This window comes from Alternaria ventricosa, assembly GCF_023758065.1.
Source record: "Alternaria ventricosa strain BMP 2768 chromosome Unknown scaffold_32, whole genome shotgun sequence".
Lineage (NCBI taxonomy): Eukaryota > Fungi > Ascomycota > Dothideomycetes > Pleosporales > Pleosporaceae > Alternaria > Alternaria ventricosa.
The window spans coordinates 98,661-119,033 of record NW_026055712.1 but is presented as its reverse complement, the minus strand read 5'-3'; the positions used below and the strand labels follow the sequence as shown (position 1 = coordinate 119,033).

The window sequence follows — 20,373 nt, the reverse complement described above, 5'->3', positions numbered from 1 at the left end:
TCCCCGGAAGAGACACAGTCGAAACGGCGGGCATGGCTCACGGGCAGATCATTTTGTGATAGATCTAACATTGCTTTTTGTTCACCCAAGTCCATGATATATACCTATATATGATTGTACCCTTCTACAGCCACCACTGGTCCACTAAATAACTTCTCTTCATTCATGTCCAATGTATACTGTCTGTCCTCGAATGAACCTACTGCCAATGGAGCGAGCTAAGGGAATTGAACTAGTTCCGCTTAGCCCAGAACCCCGCGAGGACGATATGCAGTATATGATGTTGGCTCTGGGCTGACATCGCGAAAATTTGCGGCAGCCGACGAAGGGTGAAGACGGCGTCCTTCCCTGGAGTCGAAATTCGAGGAGGAGTCGCGAGATGTTTCATCCAGGAAAGGATTTGTCGGGCTGACGGCATGATGACCTCCGGCACTCTTCGGTACGGGATGCATTTCCTGGTTGTCTTCCAGATTCGAGTCGTCTCCTAGGCGTTGATGATGAGGTCCAGCGTGGCCAAGCTTACCATTGCAGTCGTCGCAACGACGTTTGCCACAGCAGCAGCAAAGATGACGTGACAGCCACGAACGCGGCATCTTGGCGTCCGGGCCACGGACAAAGCGACCAGGGTGGACTATGTTCCACACGAAGATGGCCAACCACATTGGAGCTGACTCCAAGACGTACAGGAGAGGCTCGTTGCTCGGCAGAGGGTTGCTTGCGCCAAGACCGGCGGAGAACTCGGCGAGACGGTAGATGATGCGAATAGTGATAGCCAGCAAGCATGCGTAGAGCGCGTACAACAACCATTTCCAGCCACCAATCTTGTCCGCGGGTAAGCGTCCCAGCCTCTCAGCCTGGAGCTGATCGCGGTGAAACTTGATGACCAACCCCAGGAATAGAACAATGAAGCCCTCCTGCATACCAATACCGCCCATGTATATGTTCAAGCCCTTCTTTTGTGCTTCTGGACTCGCGCCTGGACCTGCCATTCCCCCGCCGACGAGCTGGATGACGAACGAGACAATGTCGAGGGTGACGAACATGAGTGCGAGGATGGAGGGGGAGAAGAACCAGACCTTGCGAGTGGGCGAGTAGAAGTGAACAATGCGGGCGAAGACCATGTAGGCGAAGGCGTTCACCCAGATAGGCGCTACCAAGACCAAGATCTGGGCGACCGTTGCAATGCCAGAGGATTGTTGGTCCTTGGAACCAAGAGCGCGAAACGCATATGCGCCAGTTTCCCAAAGAGCGGCCATGATGATAACCCAGCAAAAGCCATTGCGGTACACGATTGCTTGAACCAGATGTGCGATTGTGAGCATGCCAAACAGGACGGAGAAGGCTACTGCCGCGGCGAAGTTGGGAAAGTATACCCACAAGGCATTGCATGCCTCCGCAGGCACGTAGCCATCAAGTCCAGGAGTCGCATACGAGCTGAAGCCAGGCGTGCAGGTCTTGGGTGGAAGATCGAGGGAGAGAGATGGTATGGAAGGTTCTGCGATCGATATTGTAGGAAGGTCTAATGAGAATGGCGCGATGCTTGGTGCGAAGTCGTCATCGCGACGAGAAGGTGGAGCAGTTGCTGATGGCAGCGAGCTGATGGCATCTCTAGCGGCGACGGCTGGGGAGGGTATGGATGTGGGTGTGGGTGAACCGATGCAGTTGAGGGGCAGCAGGAAGGCGCTGAGAAGCGCAATTGTATATCTCATGATATGAGCAGCAAAGAGAGCAAATTTAGACGTCTATGATTTGTTTTGTGGGCGATGAACATACGGGGCATTACACTGTTATACATGTTGGCAAAAGGAAGCTGTTGTTGATACATACGTAGGCAGTGCTGTTCTAAGATCGTGGACAGCGAGGCTGAGGATGAAAGACGTACGCGTCTCGCAAGCCTGTCTATATCGGGTGACTGAGACATGTATTGTAGACGGTGGTTGCGGATGGGGCGTAAATGGCTTGCATAGCGTGGCTGGCGGCTGTAAGCAGCCACTTATTCTTGTTTGATGCTAGAGTTTCGCTTAGCCCCTGGCAGGGATCGCGAGTGCGAAAGATTTTGGGTGATAAGATGCAGCTCGTACTGGAGAATGAATTGCCGTCGATATGGTAGTGCAATGGGTCCGATAGTGAGAGACGTTGACCGTGCAACCACTCCGAACCGATGTGCGTGTTGAGCGCGACACCAGGGTTGCACCCCTTGGAGGAATTCTCCCAACTAACCTGGGAACGAGGCGGAGCGCTACGGTTAATGCGTAGGGCGCCTTACCAGTTGGGCGACGTTCGCAACTCCCGCTCAGTCTTCTGCCCCACGTTTGAACGTGTCCCTCCTCCTGGAAATAGAGAGTCGCAGACGTATCAGCGAGGAAGGTAGGATCTAGAAGCCGTTATGCGGACACCGGTTGCGCGGCCATTGAACTTGGCATGGCAGGAACAGGAATACGGCGCGGACAGGGGCGAGCGAGACGGACGCCTAGGTGAAAGCCAGCGCAATTCGAATGAAGAGCGCCGCGAGCCGCGGAGACCGAGCATGAGGGAGAGATGAAGATGAGGGTAGGGCCCGGAGGACGAGACGAGGGGCATCGTCCACGCTAGTCCGGTTCTGGCAAAGTCTGTACCGAAAAAAACCATGGTGTAAACAGTGGTTGCAGAACACATCTGAATGCCACCCTCCGACTGGATTATCATGAGATATTCTGGATGTACTTGCAGACACCGATTGAAACCACAATAGAACGCCAATTCGGCGGTAGCGTTGACTGCTGTCAATGTCGCAAGTGGTGCCATGATGTTTGTGTTGCGCCCTTGAACATGGGAAGAGTCATCTGCGCGTACTGAAGCTATTGTGCCTCACTCGGACAGAGGTCGCAGTTTCGATCAAAAATTGAGCGTTTGCAGCGGTCACCTGAGTCCACCCACGGCCCCACTCCATAATTCACATTCGGGAGCTGGAGCGGCGGCCTAGACGACATCAATCTCTACACGACCAACGCTTTAATTAGCAACCACCCATATCTTCCCCTGGATGTCCCTCGGCAGCCTCGATCTCGATGCGGTATACATGGCAGCGCAGGTAGTTGAAACACAAGGCCGCTGCCTCATCACTCGACCGGCTACACCCGACTGGGCCGGGTCATACGACTTTGACTTCGTCCTGGATCTTGACGAGAGCCTACGTTTGCTCCTTGATCAAATCGAACATAGAAGAGACCACTACGGCCGTGATGCTATCGAGTCGCGTCCTGCCCATACACCGGAGGCGATCTTGGCGAAGCATTGCGGCACCGAACATGGGAAGGCGCATCGCGAGGGCAGAATGACCATGGGCGCTTCTACACCGGAGGAAGACTACATGCGGGATCTTTGGAAAGGCGTACCTACCAGATACAAACAAAAGATTCCCTTGCCACAGCTCTACCCCGACTACACCAGGAGCGTCGGCGTCGCAGCCACGGCGCCGCCTTCTCACCAAACCAGCGAATCCACTGTCATCCAAAAGCACTCTCGCGGTTCAAGCAGCAGCGACACCGATGATCAAGACGCCGTCTTCTCTCGGCCACAGCGAGGTGACTGGACCGTGTTGATCAGGCCGTCCGAAACCCCCAGTCAAGGTACCCTTCTGCACGACTGCACCTGCGTCCCGAGATTCCCCGCACGTAGGGTCAAAGATGCGTCTCCATGGATGACATCTGGATGAAACGAGCGAAATCAGAGTCTGAGTGTCCAGCGCACACGATATCGATACTTGCCGAGCTTCCGACATCTGTGGCCGATTACGTCAAGAATACCAGCGAACGATGCGCCGCACGGTTCACAAGCATTTGGGCAAAAATTGGTACGCGGCACTTGTTTCCACAATGCTATCATGCCATCACCTCCCTATGTCTCCATTTCCAAGACCAGCATGCGGCGGACGTCAAGTGCCAGGCGCAATCTTTCGAGACAGTCGAGATACAGCATGTCATTGGGTCTGGCTCACATGTGTGCGAAGAAAGTGAGGTTATCCTCTTTCTACGACACTCATAGCTAGGACTTGCGCTTCCTAAGCGCTGCTATACTGAGCTGTGTCGCTTTATAGCCTTCTCACTTGGAAACCATTGGCAGTGGAGATGACGCAAAGATCTCGCCAGTACAACGCACGAAATAGTCATATGCTTCAAATAAAAATATTCAACAAGCTCAAAGCCACAGAGCTATTCAAAACATGAACGTGGCCTACATGTGTCTGCTTCGTGAACTACTGGTGCGTCATTGTGGCCATTAAATATCAATAGAACCGGATAACCTCACACAATGTATACGGGATCGCGATCTTAGCTCAATAGTCAAGGTCGCCTAAACTGTTCTCGTTTGAGGAATACGAGAAAGCGTAATACTTTCGGCATCACCTGATACGGTATTGTATCCATGAACTGCCCATCTCCCCATGTACGGGTGGTGGTTGTGCCCTCAAGATGCGACCAACTCCCAGTCTTGATCCTTCTCAGCTTGTTTTGCATGTCCATTCACACTCGCATCCAAGGACCTGTTCACAGCATCTCTGCTAGCCGCCTTAGCACTGCCACTATGCGCCGACGCCATCACCGCTTTTCCATCCAACTCTCCAGCGCGTCGCCCTGCATCCGCGGTGTCAAAGGCGCCGAGCATCCGCGCGTACTTGTTGGCTCCCTCTGCTGTCTTCTTCTATCCACTGGGTCAGTGCATATAAGAAACTGGGTGGACCAAGTCCTTACGACGATGGACTCCACCCTGCGTCGCATAGGCAAGCGCCGGTTATGTTCCCCCAACGAGTGTCTGCAGTCCATGTGGAAGATGAATTCCTCTGCGTCGCGCTGAACGGCCCGCAGTTCTTGCCTGATACGCACCGCGCGTTCGTCAAACTCGTGTAAGAAGGCGCGATCGCGCAGGGTCGCGGCCTGCAGTTCGGCTTCTTCTGCTTGACACTTGGTTTCCAGCCTCGCAAAATGGTCCTGGAGGTTGCGGTAAGAGACACTGGGGTCAGGAGCTGTCGCCATATTCTCGCGATGCACTTGCAGAAGGCTCGTGTGTGCAAGTCCGGGGTGTTTGCGGAATGATGTGTCCTGAGGAGAGAGAGAAGAATATGGTCGATGCTGATTGCAATGAGAGCTCAGCACGATAGAATGATGTAGTTCTTTGATCCCATCGTTCAGATTAGATGTGTGTGTGAGGTGAGTGAGGATTGAGAATGCCGCGTAACGCTTGTCGTTGTGTAGCAGGTGAAGGTGATGAGTGAGCCGTGAAGGTACCATCAACTACGATTCCACCCCGTGGAAAATTGATAGACTTCATACTCAAGTACTGGGGTCAGAACAAGCTGCAATCGACGCAGTAGTAGTAGTAATAGGGGAAAAGAGGAGAGTATTTATTCTTCGTAGCTACAACCACTGGAAATATGCGAAAAGGGAACGTAATATTGCAGATTGAGATCGAGAGTACACGGTTGACGCATGGGATGATGCGCATGAAGATGTCAAGGTCTGGGTCAGTCGATGATGTCGCCGATGTGGAGCTAGCCCTCTTACGGTCAAGCTCTCGCGCATGTGAGGACGTACGCGAGCGCGAGTCTGATGCAACCCGTGGACGCGACCCCGCATCGACATCTCGCCACAGCATTCCTGGTTTTGAGTGTCAGCCTGACAACACATCTCCCTTCATCCTCCGCATCGCAACGAAGGAAGACTCGCGTCACCGCGGTTCCTCTCCCTCAGTCTCGTCGCGCCATGACTACCTATTCGAGCTGGCACTAGCCCCAAGCGCACCGTTGTCGAGATCCTCCAAAGGAGCCGGGGTGGCTGAACCATGCGCGCACGACTTCACTCATCCACGTAAAGGTGCTGCCTCCAAGTCTGGTCTTCGACAGCAATGGCGCGGGTACGACATCTTCCCCTCCCAAAAGTGGAAGGGCAGCTGCTGACATCCACCTAGACGACCTCCACGACCTATGCGATGGCCACAGCCGAGCCCCTCTTTCAAGGACCAGCCCGAAGCAAGCACGACGCGCATGCTTGACGTCTTGCCCCGCGTCGCACAATTGCCTACCTCTCTTCCACGTCGCCGCGAACAAGAAAACCGTCAAGGGGGAAATCTGCTATGACCGAGAACGCGCAACAACGAGAACCGATCGGCGGCGCAGCGCTTGAATTTGCTGTACGAAGGAGAGGCGGTATGAGCTGGAAGGTCATGGCTGGACGGAATCTGCGCCGTCCCCATCGAAAGGCCTCCCGCCTTGAGCGACGACGTCCGTAGGCTCCCTGCGATACTTCTTCCCCACCACACAAGCGGCCCCTTTTCACAACATAGAAGACTTTACGGATGCACCGAAACGAAAGTCGCCGGAGGCAGAAAAATATGAGTCGAGTTGGAGTAGTCTGTGGCGGCAGTAGAAGCTTTCGATCCTTGATTCGGCCATGTCTCGAATATCGTGGTGCAAGGGCTCATCGAAGGGATTGGTATGAGTCGCCAGCAGCTCCATGTGGCTTTCTCCTTCTGTCCCGATCAACACTTTTTCCCTACTCATGGAGGCTGGATAGCAACTTTCACGTTCCTGACGACGTCGACATCCCCATGTATCCTGTTCCCGTGCTTCTGCTTCCACAGGTTGTATTACCTTCTGCCTTGCTAGCATAGTATCAACCACCCTCCTGTCTGACCTGGATGATGATGAAGGCCGTAATCTGACATCGAATCGTCTTCCATCGTTCCCACGCGAATACTACTTGTTGCTTCCCTTGAACCTTGTCGTAGTGCCGAATTTCATACGATAAGAATCGAAACACTGGTTCACAGTTCGAGTAGTGGCAATGTCGCATTTGCGCAAGGGCTGTGCGTTGCGGCCTTCAGATTACAGCAGCATCTATTCGAAGAAATTCTTGCATTTCACCGAAGCCGAGTGTAGTAAGCGTATCCAACCGCTTGTCGAGATCTTCTCATTATGTCGTTCATTTCGGTAGACACTCAAGAAGATGCACTCACTGTCGGAGGTCGACCAGATGACGCTGACCCAAAGCAGCCTAGCTCGGGTTGCCGTCACTGCCAACCATGGATTTCGTCGTGGCCGTGAGTTCCTTCCCACTCATCCAAGCACGCGGTCCGTCTCTCACTTTTCACCTCACATCATCAAAGCCGCTAACAATGGGCATTCGTGGCTCACCGTCTCGCGTATAGCATGGGTACCTCGTTAGCAAAGGACGCCCGAGCACTGCAACGCCAGATTTCCACTTTAAACGCAGATTCGGAAGCCACGCTGATCACATACTCCAACTTACTGCACAAGTATCCTGAAGACCGTCGCGCGTTGCTTGCACTGCTCGACACGACCGCACACGGCATCATCGAGGGGTGGAGGCTACGAGCGCTGGATGACCATACGAACGCACGAGGAGCATTCAATAGCCTGGAGAAGGGACGCTGGGTAAATTTCGGCTGGCTTGAACTTGACATCGCCTTCGCATCGGTCTGGGTCGACAGACCGACCTTTCTAGTTCAACTGCGAGCGCTGCACGACAGGACCAAGCTCGATTGGAACACGGCTGTTGGCTTGATTGCAACTGCTAAGGGCAACGCTCCCGACTTCAAACCAGCACACGTTAAGAACGCACTAGACAAAGCACGAGCAGCAGAGAGAAGCGCAGCAGCCACACACGTAAAAACGGCCGACCAAGGCGACAAGAGGTCGGAACACGGGCCTGCAACTGACGACGGTGAGATCCAGGAAGGGGGTGCAGGACAGATCGATGACGAAGACACAACGCTTGTAGATCACGATCAGCCGCTACAGCAAAGCACTATTCGCCCACCCATAACGCAGTCCGACCCCACAAGCTTTGGTGACGACGACACATGCTTAGACGACGGCATCTTCCCGGTACAGGAGATCGAACGGCAGCATCTCGACGAGCAGCGTATCGAACCGCAACAGCTCGATCAGACGCGCCTTGTCACGATGGCCACAAGCAATGGCCAAAGCGTACAGCCTGAAGATCGGGTCGCGATTGTGCAGCGGTGGAAGCAGGAGCTGGAGGATAGTCGCGCGAAGGCAAGGGAATCTCGGGAAGCCAATGTTGCTGCCGGCGTACATCTCGAGGAAACAACGAACACATCGAATTCGAACGCTCGCAAGAGAGTTGCGCGTGTCGCATTTGGTATACCAGATCATGACGGTCAGACGGGTGGTGAAACCGCTGGAAAGGTTTTGGCTGATGCGACGGCCGAGCTGGAACGCACAGCGACGGCGTGGAAGGTCGATCGAGAAGAGACCGCACGGAGGGAGGCAGAATTCGTCGAGATCACGCGTGTGATCCTAGAAGGGGTATGAGGGCTGGAAGACGATGGCATGACACGACCGCTGCGGCGGCTATGAACATGATCAAAGCGAATCGAGAGGGTATGAAATCATGCGATTCGCATATGTACCTAGGTAGCATACTTACCGTCACGGAATGAACGTGATTCTATATTTGGTGTAATAATGTAACCTCGTGTACCTAGCAAGATTCCGCCTTTGTTTTTCATCAGCGCCACATCTCCACCCAACTCACCACGAGGAAAGGCAGTCTGATGTGCTCAGGACCAGATTACGCGTAGCAACAGCTCTATGACTATTTGATACGTTTCGATCTCGACAAGGTGACCACTTCAGCCTCCACGGTCTCAGGCCCTTACTACGCCGGCAACCTACTACCTGCACACGATACAAAGGAACGTACCGAACGGGATTCCTGCTTACTGTCGACTGAGACACGTCTCAGTGCACCTACAATAACCTGGCTGGCCTCATCACCATGCCTACCCATGCCGTGCAGGAGATGACCGTAGCGTAAGACGCCGCTGGCTTCGCGAAACGCAATGTATCCTTTGAGCACCATCAATGGTGTGAACATATGTTTCCCTGGTGACATCGATCGATGTTGAGGGCGGATGGCTAGATCGGCGCAATGTCGTGGCTTCTGATATCTTCGCTTCGCTTCGTCCGCTGTATCGTATATCTGCTGAGAGCTGAAGTTAGCGTCGGTGCCTGGCGGTGTCTTCATGAACTGGAAATACGCACCGGAATAAGCTCGCTACTCAAACAGGTCTCGGCAGTCTATCGGCGTGGCTCTCGCGCATCCTATGCGCAACGAGGCGCACATATCTGCGACTGATTCAATGGACACAAGGACGTGGCTATTGGCTACCGCATCCGGGAACGGCCCATCGTGAACAAGATTGGGCGACCGGCGATGCGCTCCACGCGATGGGCACTTCCTCGGCCGTGGTCTGTTGCTGGATATGTCGAGTGATCGGCATTGGTGCCTGGAGACGTCTGCACACCCGCTAACTCATGGCCGTCCTTCTGTCGGCGCCGTGCCTTTCGCACCCGTGGTTTTCGTGGCGCAGTATAGTGGAATTCGATCGCGGCGCCTGCGAGAGCGTGTGTGTCCATGCGTGAGTGTGCGTCAAGCCACAAGGTGGGGGTAAGTTGGGTCTGGGATGAGGTGCGGCCGAGGTCGACAGATTGGACAGGGATCCTCGACATCGTTGGGGAGCACATGGAAAGCACGTGGTAGCGCCATCAAATTAAGCAGGTGGTGCTCATGTATACTTTCGTCCCAATACTTCGTCGTAGCATGCGATGCAGAATGCGATTACCCCTAGTGACGCTTCTGTCGAAGCCGAGTGGTTTGCACTCATGACCGTAGCCATGACCAGATCATCGCCTGATCTGCGATCCATGGCGGTTCGCATGTGAAATGGAATGCAAGAAGTTGCCCTGCGTCGTGTGATCGAGGGAGTCATCAGTATCGACTGAAGAATAGTGAAAGCTTGTGATATCGGCCATGTCCCCCATACTGCTCACCCTCGACCCGATCAAGTGTCCATCTTGGACATTCTACGTCCGCCATGCGCGCGACCATGTCTATGCTCAGGCCCCGGAAGTTGGCTCTTACTTCCATCATCGGATTTCCAATGCCTTCCGGTTGGCCTCACCGCCATCTTTTCCGAGGATATGACATTGGTGCAGGTGCTGGTCATGTTTTCCCTCGGATCCATTGGAAAAGTCTGCTGCCGTCGCGGCGCATGTCAAAAGTTGCCGTCCTTCCGTTGTCGGGCGATTGGTCATCGCCGCTGGTTGAGTCGCACAACAGCGTTGCGGATGGCCAGAATGGACTTTGGCAGATTGTGGCGGCCAGCGATGGCTTCCGGTCGGGACAGCTTCCGGTCGCGAAGGCTTTAGGTCAGGATCGTAATTTTATTCTGGTTGAATATGGCGAGTCTCGGCTGGCAGCGACGCCTATCGCTTGTGATTGAAGATGCTGTGTCGCGATGAGGTTGACGCGCGGTGGGGTGGCTCGCGCGTCATCGGACACGGCCCGCTCTCATTGGCTGATCAGAAGGTGGGCGATTTTGCCGACCCCGCGAAACTCGAAGCCGCCACATCTCCTTCACCTCACATATGCATCCCCGTAACATTAATCACTCCCGGTGATTCTCGTAGCACGCACGATGCCTTTGCTTTAGTCTCCGGGGCAGAAATGCATCAACCTATTGCGCATACGTGGCCCGCGCGATGCCCATGTGTGACAGGGAAATTCCACCCACGTCCGTTACCCTGTCTAGTTTCTGCATCCGTCCAGCGTTATGTCGATTCTCTCTGTCATTTTCTATCGGTCGACTGTCGCGGATTCCATGTTTCGAGCCAGTCTCCACGGCCTTCTTGGTGTCCCCAGGAACGGAACACGTTCACGGTACTGGTCGTGTCAATGACGGGTTTCGATACATGCGCCTCTAAATGAGTTTTCCTGCGACATTGATGTTCTCTGTATCATTTCCTTATGGTATAGAAAACATCTAATTCGTGTGTCGACTCAGCATATTGCCATGTCTCACCGTACTGTGGCCTGTTACTACATTTGACCTCACACTTGCGTTAAACGCAACGAGAAGAAGCCACGTACGAAGCCAATCGGTGGAACATCTGCGTCTGTATTCATGAGTAGACGGTCGCCGCTTTGCTATAATGTCGCGGGTGGAGCTTCGTCGGATGCGGGTCGTTGCGGCACTAGCGCCAAGGATGTTAGGGCATGATGCAGGTACAACAAACAGTTCGAACGCGCACTTGAATCAAAGTGAATAGTACATGCGAGCCACCCGACACTCGCTTCCTCTCGCGCTTCAAACCGTTCACTGTCATCGTAAAAGACACTAGTCAACGACACGACTAGTTCCTTTCCAAGGTCATTGACATGGAGCGACCGCGTCCGCAACAATCACGTCCAGTCAACGATACATCGCCCCAATCCGGCAAACGAGCGGTCAAGTGCGCAGAACATGAGAAGCTTGAGAGACATATCATCGTGAGATCTGAGCAACTAGAAAGTGCGTCAATACCAACCCACTTTCTCTTCCCCAATGCTGACCTTTGGCCAAGTTAAAGTCGAAGACTGTCCCTCATCACCGCCCGTATCGTGTCACGCGCATATCAACTCCTCGTCTTCGGAAGCTAAATTGAGCTCCCCGTTATATTCAAGAGATCTCAGCACTCGTGCGTCTCTACAGTCTTCAATTCGGCCAATCATCCCCACCTCCTACACAACATCTCTGAACAAGGGCGATACTTGCATCCCCACTGCCCAAAGTCTTCGAGCTGCCGGATTCATTCACCCCTCATGGCCCGAAGCTCGATCGCGGGCACCCTACGTCCTGCCCAGGGGCTGGTACCGAGCATCAGATGAGAACGGCAATACGTACTTCTACAATGGCTTGGGCGTTGCGACCTGGCTGCGACCGACGGAGGTACCAGGTTTGCTTCCGGTCACTCAAGACATGGTAGACCGATACAATAATCCACGAGCCTGGGCAGAGGCTTCACTGCACACCACCAAGCCGACTGAGACACTGAATACCCCTCCGATCACCCAAGGTCTGGTGAATAAGTACAATAGTCAAGCCGAGACAGAAGAGGCAGAGAGGTTACCGCAGAACCCCGAGCAGGCTGACGTGCCGACTGACCAGCCCGAACCTGAGGAAATCTCACACGCGCAGCAGCCCACACCTTCGGGCTCTCAAGGCGTCGTTCCATACAACGCGAGCTCAATGCCATGGGCACCCCGCCGCCCTTCGCTGCTCCGCTATGAAGCCTCTGCCAGATTTCCAGAAAATGGAAACCGTCACGCGCCATCGGAATTACGTCGCTCAAGATCCCCACGCTCCCCACCGCCAGCCCTTCGTAGACCTCGCTCCGTCGAACGTGGTCGCGGGAGAGTTCGTTTCGCCCTCGATGAAGATGAAACCACCACCACATCCACTATCATTGCTGCAGAGACGAGGCCAAAATTCCACAGCAAAGAACCATTCAGCCACCAAAAGGGCAAGGAACACATCCGAACCTGTTTCTTCTGGAACCATCTGACCATTCCTCGCTGCACTAACGGCAATCGCTGTCGTTTTATGCACGAATGTAGTCATTGCCATAGTCTGGCTCACGGGCGCGCTCACTGCGACAGTGGTCTTGGCGAAGGTTATCGACGTGGTCCACGCCGAGAGGGGGACGTATACTCACGTCGCTGAGATACGTCATGCGACCGCGCATCCAACATAAGAATGGCAGAGGAGGCGAAGAGGCTTTGTCGCCGAGCGCAAAGGAGGGAGAGTACCGACGTGGATGCGGATGATGGCAGTCAGCGAGAAGATATGGTGGTCATCTTGAGAAAGTATGGTGTGTGGTTTCATAACGGCGAGCCTGTAAGAAAGCCGAGGATGTGGTTATCAGTTTGCCCCGTGGAATGATGGATGAACTGTTATCATGTAGAACAAACTTCCCGATTTGTCTCAAGGCAGAGCAGATACAACACGTGTTGGTCGTTGCTCTGATGTGCTGCGCTCTTGCAGGCCGCCCTTCTCCGCGTGTTCTCGTCACGAAAGCCTCCTGTCACTTCGTGTTCTGACCGACACGTCATTTGTGTTGTTCCTTTGATGGCGCGGCTGTGTTTTGATGCCGAGATTTCATAGGGAGTGTAGGAGTTGAAGGTTGAAGTTCGAAGTTCCCAGGTCTGCCGTCTGTCAGGGTTCAGTGCAGCAACCTCGGCTGATTAGTAAGGCTCTATTCCGCCCACGATGTTGTCTTCCAACAGCCTCGGGGCAACTTCCAAAGTCATGAGCAACATTTCGCCACAAACGCTACCACTCCGAATGTCGCATTCAGTTTACCCGAGCACACACGCGACAGAACCGGGATAAGCTCTGTACATGACAAGTGACATGTTGTCAGTAAATAGCACTGGTCAGCCTGGGATGTCATCATTCCCAGCGACGCGTTTGCGCTGAAAGCGCGCCATCACGTGATGATGTCGCGCTGACTGCTGTGCGCTCATATCGCGTGTCGGTCCTCTCAGATTGCAAGCTTCAGAGAGAAGAAGACAGCCTCGAAGTCTGCATTCGAGATCACTGCGGTTTACGTACCGGCTTGATATGACACTGTTGCGTAGATGCGGAGATTGGGCAGGAGCAGAAGCTATGCTGATCACATACTGCAACGTATTGAACTGATCCCAAACTCAGCACGTATGCAACCCTTTTAACAGTCAGGCTCACTCTTAGTTGCGCTCTAGTTGTTTTGCCCGGGTAAACCTGATGGATGGCATTCTGTTGACGTTTTCCGCAAGCGGTTAGACTGTTGAAGCTGCCTCGGCAATGCACATGTGTGGGAAGACGCGTCCGACTTCCTCATACGAGCCTCGACTTAACCATACCGCGGGCACTTCTTCGCACCGCTTCGCGTTGCGACATTGCATCTCAAGCTTTCACGTCGCGCTCTATTAATTTCTTAATGTCGCGTCACTCGCGGTTACTTCGTATAAAGCCTTCGCCATTGTTGACCACATGTTCTTCACGATCATGTCTACCGTCGTAGCGCGCTCCACTGTAGACTTCGTATGGATCGGGTGTGGTTCCTCTAATGGGAAGTGGCTTATGGCTGGGGACACAAGAAGGTGATAGGGATGGCAGTGGTTCGCAGTCAAGATCAAGGCGCTCATGAAGAAGATCATCCATTGATACGTATTAGCAGAAGCCCAAAACGCTTCTCGCGCAAGGATATTGTAACGGCAAAGTCGTCTCGCTAGTGACAGTTGTCGTAATCAGATCGGCCTAAGAAGACACACCCGTCTTCTTCGAGCCGCGTCGAATGAGTGAAAACGTCCCCTTCCCTTGTTCCCTGCAGTCGCGTTTATAAATAACCGCTTCCATAACCGCAAGATTACTGGCGACCACGTCACCGTAAGATTGGCTATGGTAGAGCCCCTGAAACCACACTGATCTCAACTATATCGTCAGCCCAGAGCAAGCCCATGAGGTATCGCATGTACTTACGCCGCTCCAGCCGTTTGTAGCTCGATCATATCCACACGAACAAGCTCCAGCATGCTTCAATGAACAATGAACACTACCAATGTGACCTTCAGCCAGTGGCGATGAAACGGCTTCGGAGCTTTTGCGATCGTGTCTTGAGTCCGTTCCGGATGACGGCGAGTGTGGTGAGAAAGCCGGACCACTGAAGCCTTAGCCACTTCCTGAGATTGCCTATGGCGGACGAGCTTTTGGATTGCGTAGCCTGGATAGTCTTTTCGTTCATGATAGCGATGTTGCGTCTCAGAGAGTTCGTTGTTCTTGGAGTGTTCAATGACAGCGAAGGAAGTGGATAAGTAATTGGCCAAGTTTCCCTCAAACGCTGAGCGATAACACGTCAATGGCTGACCTGGTTGAGATAGAGATTGAGTGCACGATGAGGATCGTGAGTAGAGTGTGGTATGAGAATGAGCGCCGGACGAGCAAGGCAAACGAGCGCAGATTGGAAACCTTGACCGTTGCTGTTCGCTAAAATTGGGTTCTTACTGGTTGTGTTAGATCAGTCAGCTGTTCGACTGGCTCGTTTATGTGTGCACCTGATTGTCCCGGCTCGAGAGATTCGGCACAGTGAAAGATGCATGTCATGTGTGAGGACAAGAGTACATTGTGCATCACCAAGGAGCTTCTCGCTTGTGAGGTGTGGTGAAATGGCGCTACAGGAACACAATGACGTTATAAAGTCATGATTTGCAATGTCGTCCAAGACCATTTCAGGTTTTCTGAATTATGAGTTGATGCGATGTTACGAGATGTGAGTGAGAATGTCGGTCATGACGCGTCGCTACTTGCGGCATTGACTGCGCTTTTGGCCATGTACTAAAAGATTACACCTCTGCGCTTCCAAACGAGTTTGCGTACCGTTTGTTACGATGAAAATTAGGTGATCATACTACATTTAAGTAAGACAGTTGTAATAATGGTATATATCATGTAGCATGCGCTTTCGGCTCTTTTCCATCGGAGTAAGAGGGCTCTTCTAATTCTTCGCATATCTGACGTATTTCTACTTTTACTCGGGCAATCTTTGCCACGGTAATCATGTTTGTTGAAATACGGGCACGTTGTGGGCTGCCCAGCTTGCTCGGCGCAAGTAGGAGATGAGAGCTGGGCCTCAGCACGCCTCCATTTTGGGGCGGTGGATTGTTTTTTACATCGCCCTACCGTCTGCAGCATGATTAGCCATATCCAGGCAATCCCAGGACGTAATTTTATCCTGCCCAAGCTGTTTTGAGATCCAGCGAGGCGTATTCGACTTCGCGGAAGTGTCGCACTTTCCACGCGTTAAGCCCGCTTCTCCAGAATTCTCCACCACGTTCAGGGTCGGGCGCTTGAAGCAATCAAGATAGCAGCGAAGGAGCAGAGGGATAGAGTGGGCAAACTCAGCTGGAGAAAGTCCAATCTATAGTCTAGCACGAGGACGAGATCACAGCAATCAAGCTTGATCAAACGCGGCAGGCTAGATAGGTCCAGTCGTGAAGGCACTCGATGATGGGCAATGTCGTGTAGAGGCTGAGTGCTGCAAGCGCGCGGTGTTGCAAGGACGGAGGTACATCGGCTTGAATCTTTGCCGAGATGATTCATGCGATAGCCTAGAACTTCGCGTAGTGCACACGGAAAAGCCTCTTACGTGCGATATCTACTTTCTCGTCATGTACAACGAGGCGTGAACGGTATATGCGGCGCAGAGCGCACCCATGACCGCAGTTCCAAATTCCCAGACGCTCACGTCGACATCGCATTCAGAATCCTCACGACTTGTGTTTTGCTACTCATGCAGACGGGAGCGCAACTGTTCAGCCTCTTGACGGTAGAGGCGTTTATGACTTCGAAATTCTTCCCCCCCCAGGTACCAAGCAAGCCAGGTACTTCAATGGGGTACTGACCGAGGTCCACAGAGCGCTGAGTTGATGAACAGCAGTAGCTCTGACCCCGCGCGCATGAGCGAAGGAGAGTATGCGAGGCTATCACACGCCTCGAACGGAACGGGGACAGTCCTCGCTCCATTATGTGTTCTTGTAGTCTGCACGATCGCTCAAACTCCGTCGGCTGTTTGGTATAGCGTCGATTGATAACGTCGAGAAATGCTTAAGGAGCAGTGAGTGAGATGCGCCGGTGACATTGTGTGTGCATTGTCGAGCTGCCGTTACTTGGAGCTGTCGCATCATCCGCTCACTGCGGGTCCACCAGATGGTGCCTTGGTTGCAGTGACACGCAAACGAGCCGCTTGCGTCTTCTCCCGCGCGTATAGGGGCTGTATCGATTGTTGGAGGCGGTCGGAGGCGGTCGAGAGTGGCTGAAGATAGGTTGTATGGCGTTGAGAAGGCTCTGTGACGTGACTGGAGCACGAGAGCATGTTTCCCTGCGGTGCAAGTTGGGCCTCGTTCATGTCTGTAATCGCGTAAGCCAGTAGCTGCCCCTGATCAAATGTGCGTGCCATCGGCGACATGCCGCCCTTCCTTGGTGACGGACATGCCAAGTGGGCATCTGGTGACCTCGGCCGCGCAGCCATGGCCGAGTGCGATGTGGGCATGCCGGTTCAGTGGGCGTGAATGGGTTGACCAGCAGATGACGTGATACGCGATACCGCTGTTGAGGTTCCGGAACGAAGGACCGCTGGTGGCAATGGTAGAGGGCAATGCGGTGCAGAGACACCTGGGCAGCCTACTAGTGCGGCTTTCGGTCGGCCACGTGGGGGATGGTGGAAAGTCTGCTTGGCACGGCGCACAGACCCCCGCGGCCATCGTCATCATCGCCAACCACCTCGCCCTCCCCATCTCAATTACCACAGAAGATTCTCTCCACCTTCGCGCCAAACCCATCTTTTCCTGCAAATGTGTTGGAGTGCGACAGGTCTTTCACCTTGTATGACCAAGCGCTGACCCTTCGCCACCCCCAGGTGCAGTGCTGTCCTCTTCTTCACAATGGCCATGAACCATCCAGTTATCTGGTCTCGACCCGTGCACCCTCTGATACGCCTTACACACTGAACTACATCCGACACCTCCTCAAAGAACATCGCCTAGTCATTCCACTTTTCATGCAATGCCACGAGCACGCGGCTGGGTTGCAGGCCACAACGCAGATGATGCGATCGTTATGTCACCAAATATTCGGATCGAATCTACAAACTCATACCATGTTCATTCCATCAGAAGGACAGGTATTTTTGCGCCTCGCTTGTGGATAGAGCAGTGCCTTCACCCCGCTACCTGTCGCTTTTCACTTCCCATGTTGCACGACTGATGGCCAGCTGCATGTTTCAGTCTCAACCACGCAATGGCATCTTGGCACCGGTGCGCTCATCAAGCAAGCAGATCCGTCATCTCCTCGACCATTCCTTTCTTTCTGTGAGCCCGCGATTCGCACGGCCTATATCGTCTCATATACTGTGTCGCTTTCTCCACACTCTCGGATTACTATTCAACAGCGTTTGTTTGGCTTCCAGACGATTCACGCCCTTCTGGTGAGCCTACGAGAGTTTCCAAGTCCTGTCTGGTGCTGTAAACGCATCCGTCAGACACATTAAGCATTGCCTGTTACAATGCGACCAGTCAATGAGAAGTACTAACAATAATCACTGTAGCAGTGCCGGCGCCGACCGCTTCCGCCATCGACATCGATGCGTATCAGCGCGCAAGCATCAACAAGCCGCAGCCGACCACCGACGATCGGGTATTGTCTCTTCTTCTGCACGCTCGGTGCCTCTACAAACCCCTCGCCTCTCTACCTCCACGGTTCCCATCCCTTGGAGTACTGTTACATATCGATAGTACTGCATCTCCACATTTAGAAACATGCCTGCGTATCCGCGATTGTCACTGGGACCTCCGGCAGATACAGTGTCAATACCCGAAGTCACGGCGCATCCGATCGATTGTCAGGCACCTAGCTTTCTCAACCTCTCGGGTGAGGCACGAAACATAGTATACGAGCTGCTCTTCGAATTTGAGCAGCCGATAGCACTCTCTGTCCCGCTATCTGCGCATGAATCTCAGAATTCTGTACCTCCAGTAGCGCTACTTTCGACATGCCGGCAAATCTATCATGAAGCTGTCGGCATCTTGTACACCCGCAACCGTTTCCTTGCCGCGACCGCATCGGGTTCCACATGGCTATCTGCCTTAAACCACACAACGAGTTGGCTCTTGGGACTGGGATCACAAGCAAGGCATCTTCGCCACCTAACCGTACACGTCGTTCACCGCGGTCGCGACCTGAACGAGCTGCAATCGTTTCATCCGGCTACCACATCAAACGCACGACTTTTCGAGGTCCTACCTCTGCTGCGCGCGCTCTGGGAACTTCGCTTGGACCGGTGTCACATCGAGTACGCTCTTGCCCACCAGCATCATGCCAATGATCTCGATGTAGACCGCTCGGACGCGCTTTGTGCAGCAGACGCCGCCTTTGCTGCTATTGCCTATGGACCAGTCGCTCTGACTACACCACGAAAGCTGCTTGCTAGCGTCCAAATCTCTTCATCTGGCACTTGCCTTCTTCGATTCAAGAGCTCAACAGAAGGGCTCGTGAGCTCCATCGAGTGTCTTACGCCAACAGGTGCATGTGCCATGTCCATCGAATGCCTCCCTGCGGAGCTTCGTTCTCTCCCTGATCTCGTCAGACACCCAGCAAAGAAAAGCCAGGCGAGATTGGCGGATCTTCCCTTCAGCGTACAAGGTCGCATCGTCTCGGCGTACATGGCGGCTGCGAAAGAGCCGTCTTCGGTAATTGAAGTAGACCTTGGTATGCGCCGGATACGTGGTCTCGAGCACCTACACGCCTTGCTCGCTCTGAATCGCTCCTTTCGGCTGAAGGCGCTATCCTCCATCACAATGCTGGCCGAGCCAGTAACGGTGCGCCTTCCGATGAAAACCATCTCTAAGGATAAGTCGGGTTTCTGGGACCTCCTTCGCTATGTACGCGAAGATGCCGGAGGTCCCGATCGCTTCGACTGTTTGCACTGGGCATTGTTACGTAACAGGCATCTGAGCATTTCTGTTACCTTTCAGCTCACCCCTACGACGACCCTGCGCAACGTCGAAATGGATGTGCATGGCTTACTCCAGATCGAGATGCGTCGCGAGTGGTCGTGGCCTGTGGACTTTCCTCGTCCCGATACCCCCATCCGTGTGCAACTTGTGCATGCACCTGGCAAACACTCCGGCCTCCAGACAATTCACACACGTCAATTTCTCCTTGGGCAGTTAAATCAGAAAATGTTTTTACTTCTGCACGACGCCATCCAGACATCGACAATCCATCACCGTCCCGGGATCAAAGTCAGCAGCGATGGCCACGGGTCAACTCCGCCAGCCAATCCCGCAATGTCGGAATACTGCCAGAAGTTTGGGGTGACGGCACCCGACTGGCTTCTCAAGGAAGGCGATCTAATCTTCTGGATGAGCGGATTCGGCGAGCCTCTGCGCACAGACTTCGCTACCTCTGCTGGTGATGTTGGGTTCTCAGTGCCCTACCCGCATTCCGGATTAGCCAACAAGGCGCTGCGCAACCAGGTAGACCGCTACTTGAACGAGGAATGTGGTCACTTTGCCCGAGATTATGAAGCGAGCTTTCACGCTGGTCTCTGCAAGTTGTATCACGCACAGGCTGAGTGGGTACGTCTTCACTGTCCTCGAATCGGCGGTGGTCAACGTCACCAGTAGCTGCACCCTGTTGCAGTCGCCTTGAACGGGTCTCCTTCGTATTGTCTTTCCTTCTCTTTTGTCTTATTTTCCCATCTTTACCTTCTTCTTGACCTTCTTTCCAGTTGAGAGATTGGATTCGCTCGAAAATCGCAACCGATCAGAATGCATGTACCAACCGGTATGTGTACGCATAGTTTGCTTACCACAGACCGATGACACGGCGACGGCCATCAGACTACCACAATTTTGAGCCGCGCGAGATCTGGAGTCAATTTGATATCGCCGCGCGAGATGAAACCCGACCTCAGCCTGGGTCGAAAACCATGTT

At 53.5% G+C, this 20,373-nt stretch overlaps 2 protein-coding genes across 2 annotated transcripts; one reads left to right on the top strand and one right to left on the bottom strand.

The window, feature by feature from the left end:
- Positions 1–242: 242 nt before the first annotated feature.
- Positions 243–1,709, bottom strand: J4E93_010559 (uncharacterized protein; the record flags this gene model as incomplete). The annotated part of the gene is made up of 1 exon (XM_049348437.1): positions 243–1,709. The coding sequence occupies one exon, from the start codon at positions 1,707–1,709 to the stop codon at positions 243–245; it is 1,467 nt and encodes a 488-aa protein (XP_049194389.1).
- Positions 1,710–7,183: 5,474 nt separating this feature from the next.
- J4E93_010558 (uncharacterized protein) lies at positions 7,184–8,332 on the top strand (the record flags this gene model as incomplete). The annotated part of the gene is made up of 1 exon (XM_049348436.1): positions 7,184–8,332. One exon carries the CDS (start codon positions 7,184–7,186, stop codon positions 8,330–8,332), a length of 1,149 nt encoding a protein of 382 aa, XP_049194388.1.
- Between the last annotated feature and the right edge of the window lie 12,041 nt (positions 8,333–20,373).